This window comes from Gracilinanus agilis, chromosome 2, assembly GCF_016433145.1.
Source record: "Gracilinanus agilis isolate LMUSP501 chromosome 2, AgileGrace, whole genome shotgun sequence".
Lineage (NCBI taxonomy): Eukaryota > Metazoa > Chordata > Mammalia > Didelphimorphia > Didelphidae > Gracilinanus > Gracilinanus agilis.
Genome location: NC_058131.1, coordinates 452,178,708 through 452,201,978, shown reverse-complemented (window position 1 = coordinate 452,201,978; position 23,271 = coordinate 452,178,708). Strand labels below are relative to the sequence as shown.

The window sequence follows — 23,271 nt, the reverse complement described above, 5'->3', positions numbered from 1 at the left end:
GCCGGGCTGGGTTGTGGGGCGCGAGGCTATGAGGAACCGAGAACCTCTGGCTCTGCTGCTCTCTGTCCGCAGCCGCGATCGTAGCGGGTAGTGGGGGGTGGGGGGCGGGCGGGTGGGATGCGGGGCTGGGGCGAGGCCAGCGGTTCCACCGCCGGGCAGCTAACCCAAACAAAGGAGGAAGTGCCAGCGGAGGACCGGGCCGCGGCCCACACCAGAGGGGGAGGCGGCTGAGAAGGAGAGAAAAGGAGGAGGAGAAACTCAACGCGGCCGCCGCCGGGCCGGCTCCGGCTCTGGGACGCGGAGCCCCAGGACCCCGGGCCCCACGCGCCTGCGGGGAGCAGCGACCCCTCCCCGCCTGGGCCGCGCCGCTCCGCTAGCTGTCAGGGAGGGAGCCGCCTGGACTCCGAGTTGGGCGGCCACCGTCGTTGCCTCCCTGCCCTGCCCTCGCTCCCCCACCCCCGATGCGGAGGAGCCGCCGCCGGGGCCATGCAGCCACCGCAGCAACCCTACGATTTCTCCAACGAAGAGAACCACCCGAAATGGCGGGGACTCTTCGTCCCGGCCCTGCGGAAGGTCAGTGAGGCATGGGGGCTGGGGGGTGGCTCAGTCACCTTGCGGGCTGCACCCGGCTGAGGGTTCTTGGAATACATGTTGCGGCCCCGGGAGTACCGCAAGCGAGGGCCCGCGCATCTGGCGGTCCCGAGGCAGGTGCCTCTGCTCAGTACTCCTCCAAAGCTAGAGGGGCTTAAGGGTGACTGGGACCCATGGGGAGAGAGACACTGGTTTGAGGTTCTCATCACTCCTAGAAATGTCTGTTCTCTAAGAATGGGGGCTGCTTCCCCATCACTCATCCAGAATGGTAACAAGCTAACCTTTTGTAACCTAGGCAAAACTCACCTTGGCCAGAGGCATCCAGAGGAATCTTTTATGAATTTGGCTTCATGACTTAAAAGTAGTTTTACTTTTTTTTGGGGGGGGGGGATTAAAATTGTCACCTCTCCCATTCCCACTACTTTTTCTTTCAGGAAACTTAATTATTATTCGCAGAATGTTTAGACACTATTTAAAAAGTTTCCAAAACAACATATTTGTGGCAAAATTATAATTTTTAATGAAGTTCCCTGAGGCTTTTCCTAGGCCGTTTGCTTCTCTAACCACCCACTCAGTGTGTTACTGTGTATTTCTTTCAAATGTGTGCATTGTGAGACAAGTAAAATTCTCATCTACTTATCAAAGTAAATTTAGAGTAGTCCTTCCATGCCATATCTTGCAGTTGTTTCACTTTTTTTTTAAAGTTCAGGACAGATCCCTCACCCTCCCCCCCCTTTCTTTAGTCTTAAATTAGATACTAAGAATCTGTTCCAAGGCAGAAGAGTGGTGAAGGCTAGTCAGTTGGGGTTAAGTGACTTGCCCATAGCTAGGCAGTGTCTGAGGCCACATTTGAACCCAGGTCCTCCTGTCTTCAGGCCTGGTTCTCTTCTCTATCCACTGAGCTACCTTAGCTGCTCCTATGACAGATCTTACAAAATTTGTTCACTGACTTACTAGGTGTAAGTAAAACTTTCGATCATTTTGGGGAGATTAATATAGTCTTTGAAAGGTAGATAACATTTTACTTGTGTCAGGCTATGTTTGTGTTTCTTGTTCAGCCATGTCCCTGACCCTATGGACCATCATAGCACAACACTACTGTCCATGGGATTTTTCTTTGCAGAAATGCTGGAGTGGTTTGCTCTTTCCTTTTGCAGTCGATTAAGGTAAAAAGGTTAAATGACTTGCCCAGGATCACACTGCTAGTAAAATGTCTGAGGCTGGATTTGAGCTTAGGTCTTCCTGACTCCAGACCCAGCCCTTTTATCCACTCATCTAACTAGCTGCCCCATTTGTATTTCTAGGTAGGGTTTAATGCTGAAATTTCCTCATTAATACTTAAGAGCCTGATACATCTTCCTAAATAATGTTTTAGTCAGTTCAAGACATTAAAAAAAAATTGAGATAGGATAATATACTTTGCGATAGGCTTATATGAAATTTTTATGAGTAACTGTTTTGAGGTTAAATATTAAAACAGTTCTTATACAAACAAATTATAAAACACTTGAATTGCATGTACTATTACTTGATAAATTCAGTTTCAGATTTTCAGTGATTTTAATCTCAGTTTAGATAGATTCCCTGACCAAATTCTGAACTTAACTCCCTGATATTTAAAAAAAAAATTAAATTCCCTCAACAAAAACCTCTTACTTTCTGCCTTAGAATCAATTCCAAGGCAGAAGAGTGGTAAAGGCAAGGCAATTGGGGGTAAGTGACTTGTCCAGGGTCACATAGCTTCCATATAGTTCTTGACTTCACCTGAACCACTCCACCTAGGGTACTTCATTCTCCCAAGTCCCCCTTCTCCCTCTCATTTCCTCTCTCACCCACTGCCCGAGATGCCAGTAGGTTAGATATTCTTTAGAGGTATACTACAATTCACTACTTTCAGGGTTCTGAAGGTAACACCTGTGAGAAGCAGCTCCTTCTATTAACATTATAGGAAAAATTCACAGGTTACAACTCAATCTTAATGTCCTCTCTTCTCTTTAGGAATAGTCCATTTAAGGTTCACTGATGGACATATCTTTTATGTTGTTGAAATGGCTGGGCTTTTCCATGGAGAGATAGGGATTCAGTTTTCAGGGGGCAGATTCAGTTAAATGGGTTTACCTGATGGACTGCTTTGGTGCTAGTCCTTTACTACACTGGGCTCTTCCTTTGCTGTGCTGGGCTTTTTCCTACTTTAAAAAAAATTTTTTTTTAACATTTATTAATATTCATTTTTAACATGGTTACATGATTCATGCTCCTACTTTCCCCTTCACCCCTGCTCTCCCCCCACCCATGGCCAATGCACATTTCCACTGGTTTTAACGTGTGTCCTTGATCAAGACCTATTTCCAAATTGTTGTTAGTTGCATTGGTGTGGTAGTTTCGAGTCTACATCCCCAATAATGTCCTCCTCAGCCCATGCGTTCAAGCATTTGTTTTTCTTATATGTTTCCTCTCCTGCAGTCCTTCCTCTGAATGTGGGTAGCGTTCTTTACCATAAATCCCTTAGAGCTGTCCTGTGTCATTGCTTTCTGCTGGTACAGAAGTCCACTACATTCGATTTTACCATAGTATATCAGTCTCTGTGTACAGTGTTCTTCTGGCTCTGCTCCTATCGCTCTGGATCAGTTCCTAGAGGTTCCAGTTCACCTGGAACTCCTCTAGTTTATTATTCCTTTTAGCACAATAGTATTCCATCATGTAGGAAAATATAAGTGAGGTAATGGGGTCACCAGGGCTATTACAATAAACTAAGTGGTTTGTGGGAACACACTCTAGGATTTATGAGAGACTGGACCAGGGTGAAGAGACCAGAGTTTACTGGATTTCCACAGGAATGGCAGTTGATCTTAACGATCACCTAGCTTCCACTAGAGTATAGTAACAGGCTAACAAGGTAAAAGGGACTTAACAGCTTTAATTATGTTAGACTAAAAGGTGGGAAAGGATTTCTATACTTAAAACCTAAGGGATAAAACCACAGGGCAATGGGAGGACTTATTCTACTTTTATCTAAGTGATCTAAACTAACAGGGCCCAAGGAGCTGTAAATGGAGTCTCTGGGTTTCTGCCTCAAGCCTGGAACCTGTCAGGCTTGAGTACAGCTAGGGCTTTGTGGCTTTGGGATTCTCACTGCAATCCACTGATGATCTCTGGATGCTAGGAGCTAAAGTTGTCTCAGGAACCAAGTAGTAAGGGTTTTGCTTGAAGCACTGTCTGCCAGAACTCAAACTTCACCTCTTCTCTTGGCTCTGTAGATCTTGTCCTTTTACTAAATGCCACACCACACAGGATCCCAGGGGAAATCAGGAAGCCGGATGTCCTTTGCTCTGAGGTCTCCCAGGCTGGCAACAGTTTTTGCCTACCACTAATGGAGTCCACACTCAGGGCACAGACAGACTTTCTCCTCCTTCATTCCAACCTGGAATTCCCAGTTCCAGCTCCTTCCTTCTAGGTACAACTTAATTCCTAATAACTAGCTAATCTAATCTTACTCATTATAATCACCAGCATATACCACAATTTGTTCAGCCATTCCCCAATTGAAGGACATACCCTCCTTTTCCAGTTCTTTGCCACCACAAAAAGTGCAGCTATAAATATTTTCGTACAAGTCTGTTTATCTATGATCTCTTTGGGGTACAAACCCAACAATGGTATGGCTGAATCAAAGGGCAGGCATTCTTTTATAGCCCTTTGAACGTAGCTCCAAATTGCTAGCCAGAATGGTTGGATCAGTTCACAACTCCACCAGCAATGCATCAGTGTCCCAATTTTGCCACATCCCCTCCAGCATTCATTACTCTCCCCTTCTTTCATTTTAGCCAATCTGCTAGGTGTGAGGTGATACCTCAGAGTTGTTTTGATTTGCATTTCTCTAATTATTAGAGATTTAGAACACTTTCTCATGTGCTTATTGATACTTTTGATTCTTTATCTGAAAATTGCCTATTCATGTCTCTTGCCCATTTATCAACTGGGGAATGGCTTGATTTTTTATACAATTGATTTAACTCCTTGTATATTTGAGTAATTAGACGCCTGTCAGAGTATTTTGTTATAAAGATTTTTTCCCAATTTGTTGTTTCCCTTCTGATTTTGACTACCTTGTTTTTGTTTATACAAAAGCTTTTTAGCTTAATATAATCAAAACCATTTAATTTACATTTTGTAATTTTCTCTAACTCTTGCTTGGTTTTAAAATCTTTCCTTTCCCAGAGATCTGACAGGTATACTATTTTGTGTTCACTTAACTTATTTATAGTTTCCCTCTTTATATTCAAGTCATTCACCCATTCTGAATTTATCTTGGTTTAGGGTGTGAGATGTTAATCTAAACCTAATCTCTCCCATATTGTTTTCCAAATTTCCCAGCAGTTTTTGTCAAATAGTGGATTCATGTCCCCAAAGTTGGGCTCTTTGGGTTTATCATACACTGTCTTGCTGATGTCATTAACCCCAAGTCTATTCCACTGATCCTCCCTTCTATCTCTTAGCCAGTACCATATTGTTTTGATGACTGCTGCTTTATAGTATAGTTTAATATCTGGTACTGCTAAGCCCCCTTCCTTCACATTTTTTTTCATTATTTCCCTTGATGTTCTTGATCTTTTGTTATTCCAAATGAACTTTGTTATAGATTTTCCTAATTCAGTAAAGAAGTTTTTTGGTAATTTGATAGGTATGGTGCTAAATAGGTATATTAATTTGGGTAGAATGGTCATTTTTATTATGTTAGCTCGTCCTACCCATGAGCAATTGATGGCTTTCCAATTGTTGAGATCCAGTTTTATTTGTTTGGAAAGTGTTTTGTAGTTGTTTTCATATAATTGCTGTGTTTGTTTTGGTAGATAGATTCCCAAGTATTTTATATTGTCTAGGGTGATTTTAAATGGTGTTTCTCTTTCTACTTCTTGCTGCTCTAGTGTGTTGGAAATATATAGAAATGCTGATGATTTATGTGCATTTATTTTTTATCCTGCCACTTTGCTAAAGTTGTTGATTATTTCTACAAGCTTCTTAGTTGATTCTCTAGGATTTTTTAAGTAGACCATTTTTTTTTTTTTTTTTTTTTTTTTTTTTTTTTTTTTTTTTTTTTTTGATACCTTCAATTTCTTTTTCTTCTCTAATTGCTACTGCTAGTGTTTCTAGTACTATGTTGAATAATAGAGGTGATAATGGGCATCCTTGTTTTGCTCCTGATCTTATTGGGAAGGCTTCTAATTTATCCCCATTGCATATGATGCTTGTTGATGGTTTTAGGTATATACTGTTTATTATTTTTAGGAAAGGTCCTTCTATTCCTATACTTTCCAGTGTTTTCAATAGGAATGGATGCTGTATTTTGTCAAAGGCTTTTTCAGCATCTATTGAGATAATCATGTGATTTTTGTTTGTTAGACTGTTGCTATGGTCAATTATGTGGATGGTTTTCCTAACGTTGAACCATCCTTGCATTCCTGGTATAAATCCCACCTGATCATGGTGGATGATCTTCTTAATTACTTGCTGGAGTCTCTTTGCTAGTATTCTATTTAAGATTTTTGCATTTGTGTTCATTAGGGAGATTATAGTTTTCTTTCTCTGTTTTTGATCTCCCTGGCTTTGGAATCAGTACCATATTTGTGTCATAAAAGGAATTTGGTAGGACTCCTTCTTTGCTTGTCATATCAAATAATTTGTATAGTATTGGGATTAGTTGCTCTTTGAATGTCTGATAGAATTCACTTGTGAATCCATCAGGCCCTGGCGATTTTTTCTTAGGGAGTTCTTTGATGGCTTGTTCAATTTCTTTTTCTGATATGGGATTATTTAGGTATTCTATTACTTCTGCTGTTAATCTAGGCAATTTATATTTTTGTAAATATCCATCCATATCTCCTAAATTGTTATATTTATTGCCATATAATTGGGCAAAATAGTTTTTAATGATTGCCTTAATTTCCCCTTCATTAAAGGTGAGGTCTCCCTTTTTATCTTTGATACTGTCAATTTGGTTTTCTTCTTTTCTTTTTTTTATTAGATTGACCAGTACTTTGTCTATTTTATCTGTTTTTTCAAAGTACCAGCTTCTAGTCTTATTTATTATTTCAATAGTTCTTTTACTTTTGATTTTATTAATTTCTCCCTTGATTTTTAGTATTTTTAATTTAGTTTCCATCTGGGGATTTTTAATTTGCTCGCTTTTTAGTTTTTTGAGTTGCATGCCCAACTCATTAATCTCTGCCCTCCTTAATTTGTTAATATATGCACTCAAGGATATAAATCCCCCCCCCCCAGTACTGCCTTGGCTGCATCCCACAGAGTTTGGTAGGATGTCTCCTCATTGTCATTCTCTTCAATGAAATTGTTGATTGTTTCTATGATTTCTTCTTTGACTAATTGGTTTTGGAGAATCATATGGTTTAATTTCCAATTGGTTTTTGATTTGCCTGCCCAAGTGCCCTTACTAATTATTATTTTTTATTACTAATTATTATTTATTTATGATCTGAGAAGGTTACATTTATTATTTCTGCTCTTTTGCATTTGTTTGCAATGTTTCTATGCCCTATTACATGGTCAGTCTTTGTGAATATACCATGTGCAGCTGAAAAGAAGGTGTATTCCTTTTTGTCCCTATTTATTTTTCTCCACATATCAATTAGATCTAATTTTTCTAGGACTTCATTCACCTCTCTTACCTCTTTCTTATTTATTTTTCGGTTTGATTTATCTAGATCTGAAAGAGGAATATTTAGATCTCCCACTAGTATGGTTTTACTATCTATTTCCTTCTTGAGCTCTGCCAGTTTCTCCTTTATGAATTTGGATGCTATGCCACTTGGTGGATACATATTGAGCAGTGTTATTTCCTCATTGTTTATACTGCCTTTAATCAGGATGTAATGACCTTCCCTGTCTTTTTTAATCTTTGAAGCATAGACTCTTGAGACAAAGTGCTTTGTGCTCTCTCAGTTTAAGTAAAGTCAAGTTTACATGAATTTAAGTATCTACTATATATGTTACTATGCTAACTGCTTGTTTTTTTCTTGTGCTATCTTAGTGTCTTAATTATCAAAATTATCAAAGTTTGAAAGGGACATATGCTTGTAAAGCATAAGGTTATCAATCCTGAGTGTAGGTACCTTCTTACCCAGGAAGTTCAGTTTCATTCACATGGATTATGATAATGGTTCTTAAAGTCAGGGATCTTTAAGAAGCAGTAAACTAAAATCTCTAAATTAAATTGAAGTACCAAAGGTAGCATCATTCAGAGAAGGAGGAGAAAGGAACAGAATTGTAAGGGCCAGTTTTTTGCTCGGATAGTGTATGGAGAGTGAAGTACTCATATACTCAGATTGAGAACCACCTGTGTAATCATTGTTTTTGAATATGGTTGAATAGACAATCTGATGCAGAAACATTTCTGTATTTGCCTAGGGTCTTCCGTCTCCCTTTTCCTTCTATTGTACCTGTTAGTGATGCATAGTTTTCATATTTTTCCAAGTGTTTTTTTTTTTGCTATACCTCCTTCATAATCTACTTTCCCCTGAGATTTATTCATGCAATATCAAGAGCAGATTAATTATGACTTTTTTTTCTGTCGTCCAATCCACCCAGATTTCTAAAATATTAGATATGCTGTTCTTTACCAACAAAGGTTTCACTGAATTTTTTTTAAATTATTTAAACCCTTACCTTCTGTCTTGGAGTCAATATTGTGTATTGGTTCCAAGGCAGAAGAGTGGTAAGGGCTAGGCAATGGGAGTCAGGTGACTTGCCCAGGGTCACATGGCTGGAAGTGTCTGAGGCCATATTTGAACCCAGGACCTCCCATCTCTAGGCTTGGCTCTCAATCCACTGAGCTACTCAGCTGCCCCCTCATGGAATTTTTAAAAAAGTTAATTTCTGTTTCTGAATTCTTAAATTTAGATACAGTTTTAGATCTTTGATTTGTTCAAGATGCATGATTTATTCAATTTGATTGTATTTATGTTATTCAAATAGATATTTTCCTTTAAAATTGTTAATTGAGAATCCATTTTTAAGGATTTACTGGCATTATTAGGATTTATATGTGAAATGGAAATTCACAATTTCAAGCAGTTCATAATAATGATTTTAGTTTTAAGACATATATTCAAAATATCTGATTTCATCAGTCTATGTATTACTTTCACTGATGCAAATTGAAACTTAATAAATGATTTTGTTAGTTACAGTAGCAAAATAATTTGTTACCTAGTGGCCAACCGTCTGGTGATGAACCTCTGAGTTTAGCTAGTCTGAACCTCTATCCAAGCCTTTTGCCAGAATTTGTATTTCACTGGTATAGCTTTTCAGATCCAAAATCAATTCTAGGTCATGTTAAGGCACAATATAATAAATGCTACTACTAATGTTTATATGGTGCTTTGTAAAGATTATCTCATTTGATCTTCACAAAAATCCTTTGAGGTAGCTACTATTATTATCTTCATTTTGTAGATGAAGAAACTAAGGCAGACAGAGGTTAAATGAATTTCCAGGGATTATACAGATAGTAAATGTCTAAGGCAGGATTTGAACATGTCTTCCTGACTCTTTAGTCTAGTGCTATAATTCATTATGCAACCGATTGCCTTATAGTAGGGCTTTAATGAGGATTTAATAATAATTCAGTTTGAAAATATGTAATAGATCAGAGGTTAGAGGAAATTTCTGTTAGAAGTTATTGGATTTTTATGATTTAAATTCCATTTTGGAAAGGGGATAAAAGCTTGAAAAGAAATGTATTTTATTTCTTCATTTCACTCCTATCTTTTAGATTGAATCTATCTGAAAAGTTACTTATAATTAGAGTACTAGACTGTAGAGTTCTAACCCTGGTCATACTTTGTTTGAAAATAATGAGATATAAACTTGCTTATAATATTAGTCACTAATGGAATTCTATATAAGGCTTCCTTCTGAATCTTGAGCCTTTACAGAAGTAGTCAACTATACATTATCCTCTTCCTTTGAGTACCTTGTTCCCTTGTCTTTTTACTGTTTATGCCTTACAAAATCACATTATTACCTCATGGATTACTTCAACCATTTACCTTCTCTGTTTTTACATGCTGTTTTACACAACTTTCTTGACTATATCTACCATTGCATGGTAATTCTTTTACTTTTTGCTAATCAAATCTCTATCTTATTCCTCCTATCAGCTATTCCAAACCTTTTGTTCACTCACTAACCTCTCATACCATCCCTTTTCCTTTCTTCCCCTCTCAGCAAAAGACCTTGCCCTGTATACTATTAGAAACTATATCTCACAATCCATTTATATTATTTCCCATTCTCCCCTCTTTAGTTTTTGTTTTGTCCTTGCAACTTTTCTGCTTGTGTCTCTAGTTCTCAAGTAGCTTGTCCTCACAATTGTTCCCTCTTATTTTCAAGCTATCATTGTGTCTCTCTTCTTTCTCCTAGAAAAATCTATTTATAAAAATGCTTCCTCTTTTCTTTTCAACACCTTACAGTCTGATTTTCTCTCTCATCATTACTGAAACTCTTTGAGGACAGAAACTTTTGCTTTTGTCTTTGTATTCCCAGAATATAGCACTGTTTGTAGTAGCTGTTTAAGAAATGCTTACTGAATGATTTACTTTTACTTCTCTCACCTGAGAGAATTTAGGTTGTGAAATTCCATAAGAGTTTAAGATTGAGAGCTGGATCTTAAGATTATTTTTCTCTTTCCCTTTAGCTATGAATTCAATATTTTTGCCTTTATACTAGCTATTTATCAAGGGACATTGATTGCCTTTATAGCATGAGCCCATTGCAGGGAGCCTGAAGGTAAGTCATTAAAAAAACAGCAACAGGGCAGCTGGGTAGCTCAGTGGAGTGAGAGTCAGGCCTAGAGACAGGAGGTCCTAGGTTCAAACCCGGCCTCAGCCACTTCCCAGCTGTGTGACCCTGGGCAAGTCACTTGACCCCCATTGCCCACCCTTACCAATTTTCCACCTATGAGACAATGCACCGAAGTACAAGGGTTAAAAAAAAACAAAACAGCAACAAAAAGGTTCTTGAGCAATTAACTTAAAAAATAGCAGCAGAAGGAAATGGTTATAAAAAGTTAACTATAAAAAGTTAATAGGCAGAGATAAGTATTTGTGAATCAGAATGTGGGACACAGTGTTATTTTTTGCTGTACTTGGATTTAGGTTGTATATGCATATATTAAGTAAAATATTAATTACAATAATACCTATTGTAAAAATAATAATAGGCGAGGCCACAAATAAGGACAAAGAACTAGAAAATAAAGGTTGAAAATTGATTTTAGATACTTGTGATAGATGATATCAAAAGTATCTTCAGTGGTAAATGAAGTGAAGTTCAAAGATGAACTTCCCTTCAGGGCCAGGCGCAAGGAACACTAAAGAGACTCTTGTTATAGAAAATAACTTATTTAAAATATATGTAAGGGTAAAAGGATTTCTAATTCTAAGGGATTCTAACTCTACCCAAATAAACTCCCAGGTCCCACAAGGAACCACTTCTGTGGTTCACAGGCTACGCTAATCCTCCCTGATGTAACTAACCAAATTTATACTATTCTAAATAAATCTAACCACTCTAACTCTTAACTTCGCCTTTAAGTTATAAGGATAACCAAGGCTAGCTGGTTAAGTCTCCACAAGAATCAAGTTAGGACTCTGAGCCTTAACAGACTCAGAGTCCAAAACAAAGACCAGGTTTATTTGGTCTTTTCAGAGTTCAACCATTCTATAGACAGTAACAGATAAATGAATAGTGTTTCCCAAGTTGGAAAAGAAAACACTCCACTCCTTCAGGTTTTTCACTCAGACAGAGATAGAGAGAGGCAAAGATGTTACCCTCTCTAGCCCTGAGAGAGAAAGAACCTGTGTGTGGCTCTGTCGACTGCTAGAAGCCCACTCCTTAAATGCCACATCAAGAGAGTGTAACTGTCATAGAAATAATGGTTATAACTGCCACCAGTTGAAATGAACACTCTCTCTGCTATATTTGAAACTCCAATTCTTCCTCAAGCCAGCTTCTCTACTTCTTATCATTAAACTAATAAAACAATACTTATTTTCTAATATCATCCTTATACTTTTTTTAATTTGGAAAAATTATCTTTTTTATATTTTTATATTTATATATCTATATTTTTTTATTTGGAAAAATAATCTAGCTGATCACCATTGCAGACATAAAAATGTATTCAAAATACTTTTTTTTTAAACCCTTAATTTCTGTGTATTGGCTCCTAGGTGGAAGTGTGGTAAGGATGGGCAATGGGGGTCAAGTGACTTGCCCAGGGTCACACAGCTGGGAAGTGTCTTGAGGCTGGATTTGAACCTAGGACCTCCCGTCTCTATGCCTGACTCTCAATCCACTGAGCTACCCAGCTTCCCCTAAAATACTTTTTAAAAAATGTCTTTTGTATTATTATGAATTTGAAAAACAGTAGTGAACATGGATATTTCCCCATCTCCAGAACAGAAAAGGAGTATTACATGTGAAACTATAAATCTCCATTGTATAGCTTATTTTTTAAAATGTGTTTCAAGTTGAACATATCTTAATGCCGTTTTGCTTGCCTGCATCCCTTTCTCAACTTCCTTCTGCTGTTTTCTGTTTTTTAAGTGATTCATCTTCCTTTTTCTTAAATCTGTCACTTTTCTCCTTGAAATATCTCCTCCTAATAATTCTCCTCTTCTTTCCATTCAAAATAAAATATCTTTCTCCTGTACCAACATAGTCTGAAAACATAGATCTCATTCTGTACCTCACCTTTCTTCATGATTCATCACACTCATCATCTGGAGTTGTAATGGATCATTTGATTGATTATACTTTTTAGCATTCATTGTAAAAATTATTTCCCTTGCTCTCACTTCACCATGTTTTATACAATTCCTCCCATATTTTTCTGAATATGTCCCTTTTATCATTAAATAGAGCACTATAAAATTGATTTCATGAAATTTTAAATTGTTCATTGCCCTACTGAGAAATAATAGACTCTGAATTTCCAAAACAATTTTTTCAAATTCTTGTTGGTTTGTTGGTTGTTTTTACCTGAACTAATGTATCTCATTTTGGCAATGAAGCTAAAATATGGAAAGCAACGAAATTACAAATATCTTGTTTAGTCGATTAATTTTACTGTTAATTATGTATCGTTATTTTTAAAATTCAAAGGTATTTTATTTTCCCAATTACATGAAATGATAATTTTCAATATACATTTTCCAAAATTATAAGATCCAAACCATCTCCTTCCCTCCCCCTCTACAGAGATGATAAGCAATTTGATTTGGACCACACATGTATTATCATGCAAAACACACTTTTGTATTGGACATTGTTGTAAGAGCACATTCATTAAATAAAATAAAACTGTAAATACACTGGTATGAAAGATATGCTTTGATATATATCCATCTGACTCCAGCACTTCTTTCTCTGGAGCTGAATAGCATTTCTTGTCATAAATCTTTCAGAATTGTCCCAAATCATTGTATTGTTAAGAGTAGCCAGTTTTTCACAGTTGATCGTTATACAATATGGCTATTACTATGTACAGTGTTCTCCTGGTTCTGCTTATTTCACTTTGTATCAGTTTATGCAGATCTTTCCAACTTTTTCCGAAATCATCTTGCTTATCATTTCTTATAGCACAATAGTATTCCATCACCAATATATGCCACAATTTGTTCAACCATTCCCCAACTGATGGACATCCCCATAATTTCCAATTCTCTTTCCCCACGAAAATATAGATCTTTTAGGCCTTATCATCTGCCTAGCCTCTCTATTCTTCAGGACATGAGCACTGTCATCTGGCTTACTGATTATCCTAAGGACTTCTGGGCCTTGCTATTTGTTCTTTGCCTGAACTTTCTTTTATGTTTTCTCTACTAGTAGAACATGAAGACCACAAAGACTGTCTGGCATAAAGTAAGAGCTTAATGAATGCTTTTTCATTCATTTAATCATTCATTTATTCATTTGTGAATTCATTCACTGGGAGAGGGGGAACGGGGCAGCTTCTTCTGTGCTGCGGGGGGCACATGTGCCCCATCTTCACCAACACAGGTCTAGGCTATTCTTCTCATCTTACAGAAAATGATACTGAGGCCAGAAAGGTCACATAGGCCTTTAGTAGCAGAGCTGAGATTCTAAGCCAGCTCCTCTTAAGTTTACCTTTCTCCTCAACATATATTTGGATGGTCTGGGTCTTGTCCCAGTTGGTTCCTTCCCATGTTCATCCTGCTGTCTAGTGCCCTGACTCAGCTTGGTAGAAAGTGAGAGTTGGGACTAGATTACTAAGGAGCAAGGTCTATATCATCTGAATCTTCTGTGTCAATAGATGATGCTAAATTTATTTATAAAGTTGGAGTCCAGCATGAGAACTTGTAGGCATTCAGAAGAATTAAAATGTATGTTATATCTTCTCCTTCAGGAGGAGTTTTTAGTCAGAACCCAGAACCAAAAAAGTCTCTCCTGACCATCTTTATAAACAAATTTTCCTTCCTAAGCCCTGATTATAGCCTTGTCGATTTTATGGAAAGAGTAAATATCACAATTTTGTTGCCATTTTAAGACCTTTTTTTTTTTAAACCCTTAACTTCTGTGTATTGACTCCTTGGTGGAAGAGTGGTAAGGGTGGGCAATGGGGGTCAAGTGACTTGCCCAGGGTCACATAGCTGGGAAGTGTCCGGAGGCTGGATTTGAACCTAGGACCTCCCGTCTCTAGGCCTGACTCTCAATCCACTGAGCTACCCAGCTGCCCCCTTAAGACCTTTTTTAATGTTAAGGATTATTATTGATGTTCTCCTATTTCCTGGTGTATTCAGGGAGGACTGACATCTTGCTGAGCCCTTTTAAGGATTGCTTATCCATCTTTGGTGTCTATCTGTCACCCAACTCTTATCTGTGGCTCCTAGAGGCTATAGCCTGCACATCAGCCACATGCTGGTAAAATTATCTGGAAAGAATAGATAAGGCCAGGTTGAGGGAAGCAGACAGGCCTCTAGTCTGTTAGTGAGTTAGGTGGTTGTCTGTCTACTCCAAACATGTGAAGACTTTCCCTGGTGGGATGTGTAGATCAGAATATTTTGTTCTCATGGCCATGCTGGGGCAGGTGTTGTGGGGTAGTAACTAACTGGCAGGTGACTGTGTGCCCACAGAGAGGTCTCTGCATGCCATAGATTCACTATCATAGTTCTAGGCCATCTCCATTTGTCCTGACTTTTGTCTTGCCATTGACCTGTAAAGAGAGGGTGAGACTGATGGCTTTGTGCAACTCTTCCTGACTTAAATTCAGTTTATGCTTGAGTCAAAAGACATCACCAGTAATGTCATTTGGTCTTTGTGTTATAAAAGTTAGCTACTGTAGACTGAGCTTCTTGAGAGCAGGGACTGTCATTTGCCTTTCTAAGTTCTTGGAATATAGAATTATCTTAATAAATAAGTTTACTGGTGGACTGACTAATTTAGCCCTACCTATTCCTATTCTTTCTTGGCTTTATAGATAAATGATTTTTATAGATTAGATCTCTGTCCTTTGCAGGTTATATGTAGGTTTAATCTTATGTCAGAAAAATGTTTTATAAGAGAAATATTTCGAAGCCTTTGCCAGTGGCCTGCCTTTTTTAATTCTTAAATGCTGAACATTCACATAAAACTAAGTTCTAATAGGATAAAGTTCCTGGCCTCTAGCTATTTTTATTTTTATTTTTATTTTAAACCCTTAACTTCTGTGTATTGACTTATAGGTGGAAGAGTGGTAAGGGTAGGCAATGGGGGTCAAGTGACTTGCCCAGGGTCACACAGCTGGGAAGTGTCTGAGGCCAGATTTGAACCTAGGACCTCCTGTCTCTAGGCCTGGCTCTCAATCCACTGAGCTACCCAGCTGCCCCTAGCTATTTGTATTTTAAATGAATCTTCCCATTTGTCTGAGGAAGTATCTAATTAAGAGCCTTGCCACATTAGTGTGAAGACTTAATTGACAATGGAGGTTTTAGAGGTAATATACCTGATTGTAAAGGCATGTAAGTAGTTCCTGAATTCTCAGAAGCATCTCTAGGGAAATATATTAAATCTTGAAAGTATATTTAAACAGTGATTTTAAAACTTAAAGTAATCTTTAAAAAAAACCTTAAGGAATCACAGAATTTATTTTTAGAGAAACTTCAGCAACTATATAGTCTATCTTGTATCCAGCTTTTCTTTGACAACCAGACCTGGGGAGGAGGGAGACTTCTTTAAAAATTTTTTAAAAAATTTTAATAAACTTCCACATAAATTCTCCAGTTATATAATCTGTATTGTTTCCTTCCATTTTTCCCTCCCCACTCCCAGCAATTCAATCTGGATTATATGTGTATTATCACACAAAACATTTCCATATTATTTATTTTTATAAGCAGATAATCTTATAAAACCAAAATAAACCCAAATATATATACCCAAATAAACAAGTGATAAATTATGTTTTCATCTGCATTTCTACTCCAACAGTTCTTTTTCTGGAGGTGGATAGCATTCTTTTTCATCAGAATTGTTTTGGATTATTGTACTGCTATTTGAAGCAAAGTCTGTCACATTTGATCTTTCCACAGTATTGCAGTTATTGCGCATAATGTTTTCCTGGTTCTGTTTATTTCACTCTGCATCAGTTCATGTAGGTCTTTCCATTGTTTCTGAAATCATCCTGTTCATCATTCTTTATAAGCACAGTAGTGTTCCATCACTACCACATACCACAATTTGTTCAGCAACTCCCCAATTGTGGGACATCCCTTTAGTTTCTAATTCTTTGTCACCACAAAAAGCATGGCCATAAATATTTTTGTACAAATGAGCCCTTTCCTATTTTTAAAAATCTCTTTGGGATACAGACCTAGTAGTGGTAATACTGGATGAAAAGGAATGCATTGTTTTATAGCCCTTTGGACATAATTCCAAATTGCCCTCCAGAATGATTAGACCATTCACAATGCACCAATCCACCAACAATGCATTAGTGTCCCAATTTTGCTACATTCCCTCCAATATTGATCATTTTCCTTTACTGTCGTATTGGCCAGTCTGATAGATATGAGGGAATAGGGAGGGGAACTTCTATAAGTAACCCTTTCCATTTATTGATAACTCTAATTGCAAAGATGTTCTTCCTGGCAATAATAAGCCTAATTTTGTCTCTCTGCAACTTCTAGTCATTGCTAGCTAGCATTGCCCTGTGTTATCTGACAGAAAACATTTAATCTCTTTTCCACAGGACAGACATTCAGGTACCTAGAGCAAGCTGTCATTTGTCCTCTTAAGTCTAATATGAACCCTGATGATGATGATTCAGAGGCCCCATATTAGTCTATCAAACAGTCAGTCAGTAAACATTTAAGACTACTATGTGGGGGGCAGCTAAGTGGTTTAGTGCATTCAGAATCAGACCTTGAGTTGGGAGGTCCTGATTCAGATCTGGCCTCAGACTCTTCCTTCCATATGACCCCGGGAAAATCACTTAACCCCAGTTGCCTAACCCTTACCACTTTTTTGCCCTGAGAACCAGTATACAATATTGACTCTAAGATGGAAGGTGGTAAGGGTTTTAAAAAATGCTTAGCACTGTGCTAAGTGTTAGGGATATAAAAAGAGACAAAAGATAGTTCCTGATTTCAAGGAGATACCAGTTTGATGGGGGAGACAAGATGTAAACAAATGTACATAAAGCAAACTATAGACAGGATAAATAGGGAATAATTAAAAAAGGGAAGGCACTGGAATGGAGAAGGTTGGGGAAGACTTCCTGTATAAAGTGAGATTTTAGTTGGGACTTAGAGGAAACTAGGAAGGTCAGTAGTTAGAGGAGAGGAGGGAGAGTGTTACAGGCATGGGGGACAGCCAGAGAAAATATCTAGAGCCAAGAGATAGAATAGCTTGTTTGTAGAACAGTCAAGAATCTGGTGTCACTGAATGAAAGAATATATGTTAGGGAGTAAAGTATAAGAGGTAAAGTATAAGAAAAGTAGGAGGGGGGTTAGGTTATGAAAGGCTTTGAATGCCAAATAGAGCATTTTATATTTGTTCCTGAAGGTGATAGGGAACCACTGGAGTTTATTGAGTAGGAGAGGGTGACATGATCAGGCATTTGGTTTATAACATAAACAGTTAATCCTAGTTTAGTACCTTATGATTGTTCCCTCATGTTTACCTTTGTATGTTTCTCTTGACTCGTGTGTTTCCAAATATGTAGGAAGCTACTAGTTGGCACCTACAGTATTTGCATTCCTGATTTGACCTTATCCACAATGAAGTTTAAAGCTTGGGTAACTAGAATGATGTTGGTGCCTTGAAAAGAAAAAGAGAAGTTTAGAAAAGGTATAGGGTGGGGGGGGGGGGAAGATAATGAGTTATAATTTGAATATGTTTAGTTTGAGATGCTTGTATTATATTCAAGGAGAAATGTTCAATAGGCAGAATTAGAGCTCAGGAGAAAGACTAGAACTGGATATATGGACTTGAAAGGAGATAACTGAACCCAAGGGAACTGAGTAGATTACCTAGATAGAGGTCACAGATGTAATGAACAAAATGGGTCAAACAGAGGCCTTAAGCTGGTAACCAGGCTAGCAGGAGGATAGTGCTGGTTGTTAGGATGGAGTGAGCAACCTTAGTTGGGCTTGCAACTTGTTATGGAAGTAAAAGGATCCAAACCCTGGGGACTGAGTGCCCAGTGAAACCTCACTGCTTGCCACCAGGCTCCTTTAAGATAACAGGCAGCCGACTCCTCCCTGCAGAGGAAATAGGCTCCTATTGGTTAATGGCAGGCTGGTAGGAAGTGGATGTTGAACTTCCTGCCCTCAGCAATGAAGTTTGTTCCAGCCCAAACTGCTCAGAATCCCTGCCTGTTACCTGTCCTCCTTAGCCTTTGATGAGAGGGAAATAACCACAGGATTCACTGGTTAAGGCTATGGGGTTTATTGGTACCTGGGGAAGGAATAAGGCAATGGTAAGAGGGCTTGGAAATACTAAGATCTGTTGCTGAGGATTATCTGGCTAAAGCTGGTAGAGGTCCTTGGAAGGTCTAGACTGACCGAGGGCAGGCAACTGTTGGCCAGAGTGAAGCAGTTTCTGGATAGGAAATAGAGTTGATCTTTTTGGCTGATTTGTAGATGATGATAAATTAATAATATTGTGTTGCTCTAGAAGATTGGGTCTTAAAATCTTAGCTACCTACGTTCTCACTCCCACCAACCTTTTCACTCCCACCACCTGGGCCCGGGGGGAAGGGGTAGATGAGTGGTCAGGACGAAGTCATCTCAGGGAAGAACCCAGCTCTGCGTTTCCAGAGCTATTTATACCCTCAGCTCAACTGGCAGTTGGTATTTGCCCAGTGGCTCATGCCCCCTCAACATTCCATCCAGAGCAACTGACAGGTTTTCCCTAAGCCAACATGGCAATGTTAAAATCCTATATTACACAGAGAAAAAGGAGAGCCCAGGACAGAGCCTCAAGGTACACCCAAGTTAAGGAGCAGGACATAGATGATGATCTAGCAAAGGAGACTGAGGAGTGCTCAGAGAAGTAGGAAAAGAAACAGAAAAGGAAAATGATGATCAGAACAGTCAGCATATCGGTCTAGCATGCCATACAGACCTCAGACTCCCTCTTTTACATTTAAACTCCTTCATGATCTGTAATAGATTGACCTTTCTAGTCTCATTACTTATTGTTCCTAGGGAATTTAAGAGTTTACAGGGCTGTTGTGTCCTTTTCTATTTTAAATAGCCCTAATTGTTACACAGTTATTCTTGATATCAAATCTAAATTAGCTCTTTTTGTCACTTCCATTGATTGTTTTTGATTTTACCCTCTTAAGTGTAAACAATTCTAACCCCTCCTTCTTATGACAACCCTGCAAATACTTTGACAGCTGTCATATCTCTTATAAGTTTTTTTTCTTTTCCAGGCTAAATATGCTTAGTTTCTTGAATGGATCCTTAGTACAAGGACCCTTCACCATCCTATTTGCCCTCTTCACAACGTTCACTTGCTTATCTATGCCTTTCATAAACCTTTGTACTTAGAACTGAACAAAATATTCCAGATGAGGTCTCATGAAGGCACAGTACAGTGTAATGATTATTTCTCTTTTTGTAGAAGTTATATCTTTCTTAATGCATTCCAAGATTCCATTAGTTTTTTTGGACTACCACATTGTATTGTGGATCTTTGTTGACCTTTCAAGTGGTGAAAACCTCTGGTTCTTCTTAAAATAATTGTTTTCTAACCATGCTCACCCATTTTGTCCTTATGTGGTTAATATTTTTAAGTTAAATGACATTACTTTTTTTCCCCTGTTGAATTTAATTTTACTAGATTCAGTGCTCTAGCTTGTCAAGATATTTTTGGGACCCAGTCATATTGCCCAATATGTTAACTTTCCCTTTCAGCTTTCTGTCACCTGCAAATTTGATGATAATCCTCTATGTCTTTATCCAAGTCATCGATAAAAATGTTAACAGAACAAACAAATCTCTGAGGTCTTCAGTCATCTGGACATTGAACCATTAACAATGGACTTTTTTGGAGTTGGGCCATGCAACCAGTTCTAAATTGTCTTAGTTTTATTCTTTCTTATTCATCTTTCTATTTTTCCCCAAGAATAAGATGAAATACTTTATCAAAAATTTTACTAAAATCTAAGTAGTTTCTTTCTATAGCATTTCCCTCATCTACTTTAGTAGTGTTATCATAAAAGAAAGCAAGATTATTTTGGTATGATCTGTTCTTTGTGAAATCATATTACCTCTTTGTAATATTCTCTTTCCAGATGTTTGACAACCAACTCCTTAAAGAGCTGTTCTAGTCAAGGCTATTATTGGCTTACAGTTTGCAAACTTTACTCTTTTTTTGGAAAAAAAAATCAGTATGACATTTTCTTCTCCAATCTTGTGATCTTTCTCATGTTCCATGATGTTTCTTTAAAAAAACAAAAAAAAATTACCATCTGTCTTAGAATTGATACCAAGTATCAGTTCCAAGGCAGAAGAAGAGGTAAGGGCTAGGCATTTGAGGTTAAGGTTAAGTGACTTGAGAATCACACAGCTAGGAATCAGAGACCAGATTTGCTCCAGGCCTGGTTTTCTATCCATCTACCTGGCCCTCCCTGGTCTCTCCAGATCTCTTCTACAATGCCTCAGTTCTTCATCCTGAAGCTGTACTACAGTCTTGGAACCTCTCTCCAGAGGTGTGCTAGAACCAGCTCAAACCAGCTTATGAGTAGTATTTAGGATGAAACAAAATGGGGAAAGATTAATTGTAGAGAGATCAACCTACTGGAGGAATGTGATAATAAAAAGCTGGACTGAAGTGTTGACTGAAAATGGACCAGAAGTGTTCAGTTTGAGAGACCTTACTTTTTCCCATTATACAAAAATCTTAGTAACTATATGTTTTTCTACCTAAATGTTCTTCATAAAGTCATATTGAATACCTTTCTCTCTTTTTTTTTATAATAATCTCCATCCTTCAGGGTTCTATATTTTTTATTCTCCAGCTCACTTGTATTTTTAGGATTTTCTACATAATTACTACCTTATTTTATGACCACTATAACAGAGGAAAAAATCTTATATTTACTTATTCAGAATCATACTTTTTATCCTTTTTCTACTTATCTTATTTGTTCTGTCTTCTTTAATGATGCCTTGTTCTCTTACTGCTCTCTTAAGATAGGTGCACCCTGAAGTTTTGTCCTTAGCTGTCTTCTCTTTGTACATATTCTACACTGACAACCTAATTGAATACCATAGCTTCATTTACTCTCACCTTCTGTCTTAAAATCAATACTGTGTTAGGCAGAATAGTGGTAAGGGCTAATGAAATAATAATGGTAGCTGCCAAATAACAGTAACTTTAGGGGAATGGGGAAATAGATAGGGACTGAGAAGGGAAACCCCAGTACAGCTACACAGCTGATTAAGGAGAGGTAACACAATATAACTTAGCTGGGGAAACAAACAGTAACAAATCAATACAGCCAGAGAAACAGTTTAAACTAAGTAGGTTCTTGAAGAATGGGAAGGAGACTACCAGGAAGGTTTTATAAAAGAGTTGTTTAATATTTTAACTAGGACAGGTAAGGAGGGGAGAAGATTAGCTAAATCTCAAGTCTATGACCAACTGTCAAAGGTTGATTGAGGAATTGGCTATACTACTCTTTCTACAGACAGACAGCTATGGCAGGGCTGTAGAGGCAAAGGGAATTTGGGAATCTCACTTGTCAAAGGATGATATCCAGATGAAATTAGGACACAGGAACACTTCAGGACACAGCAAGTTAATCCACAAGGCTAGGGAGTTTAGGGCTTTCTGTTGTCATCCATGAACAACAGGAAAAGCACTCAGTTCTACCTAGATCTTGATCGTAGATCAAACTCCACTACTGAGATCCCAAAATAGTCCACAGGCTTAGTTGAACAAATGCCACAGCCTCCAACACTCTCCCAGGCAAAAATCTGTCACTTCTCAGTCTCAGGGGACAAATCTCTCTGAACATTCTGGGTTTAGAATGTTCACAGTCTCAGCCAGGGTTTTTGCTTGGTCTGTCTTTTACTTTACTATCATAAGTCTATCTATAAATTTCCCATAACACTAGGTAGCGGGGGTTGAGTGACTTACCCAAGGACAAACATCTAGCAAGTATCTGAGGACTCAGGACTTCTAGTCACCAGGCCTGGCATACACTGAGCCATCTAGCAGCACCCCCTTATTTCATTTTTTGTTTTATCCCCAGCAGTTAGTACAAAACCTGGTGAGTGCTTAATAAAAGCTTATTAATGATTAATGAAGATGACTTAGAAATAAGTATTTCTGTCTGCAGATGCACAAGTCCAATATCCAACATCCCTCCTGTGTGGTGTGGTGTGTGGTGGTGGTGGTGGTGGTGGTGGTTGTGGTTGTCCTTTGTACTCATAGAGGACCAAAATGACATCACTGGTGCTGTCTTTAGGCTCATTGCAGAAATTGGATTTAAATGAGGTAGAGTAGTGCAAAGTTGGCCTCACTCTCTTCCAGAGTCATCTAAGTCTCTCAGCAGGACAAAAGTCAAGATGACTGGTTGATGACTTGGAATGTAGTGGATGACCTTGGCTTCTTTGATGTCCAAGCTTTAGATGTTCCACAGTGCCTGCTTCTGCCACTTTCAGGGGGATAGTCTTATCTGCCTCTTCTGTTAGGGAAAGTCTTCACATGCCTCAGGTAGATATCTCCTAATACAAAGGTAGGTTTGAGGCTTATCAGTTGATTACTCTCAATCTGCCAAGACAGTTTTGCCAGGATGTGGTTACTTCATATGATTTTAGCTTTTTGGGGTCATAGGTGAGAGCTGAGTGGCAGGTGGATACCAAAGGAGGAAAACAGCCCTAAAAGGTGTTCAGCAAGCCCTCACTCTAGAGGTACTGGTCTTCCCTAAACACTTATACCTCAAACATAACATACCTAAAATTAAGCTTATTTTATTTTTCCAAGAAACTCTTTGTCATTTTGACTTATTATCAACTGTGCTGCTCTTTACCAGTTCAGGAGAAATCCCGTTTTTGTCAAATACTACTTCTGTGACCTTGGAGAGATTACTAAACCTTTCTGGCCCTGAATTTCCTCATCAATAAAATGAGAAGGTTGAACTGA

At 38.2% G+C, this 23,271-nt stretch overlaps 1 protein-coding gene across 1 annotated transcript in view; it reads left to right on the top strand.

Moving 5' to 3' along the window:
* Window positions 1-486: 486 nt before the first annotated feature.
* The window catches only part of SOS2 (SOS Ras/Rho guanine nucleotide exchange factor 2), a 174,248-nt gene continuing 151,463 nt past the window's right edge, over window positions 487-23,271 (top strand). The window contains exon 1 of the mRNA XM_044659954.1: window positions 487-573. Within this exon, the coding sequence (XP_044515889.1) occupies window positions 487-573 (87 nt within the window). The remainder of the gene's footprint in view (window positions 574-23,271) is intronic.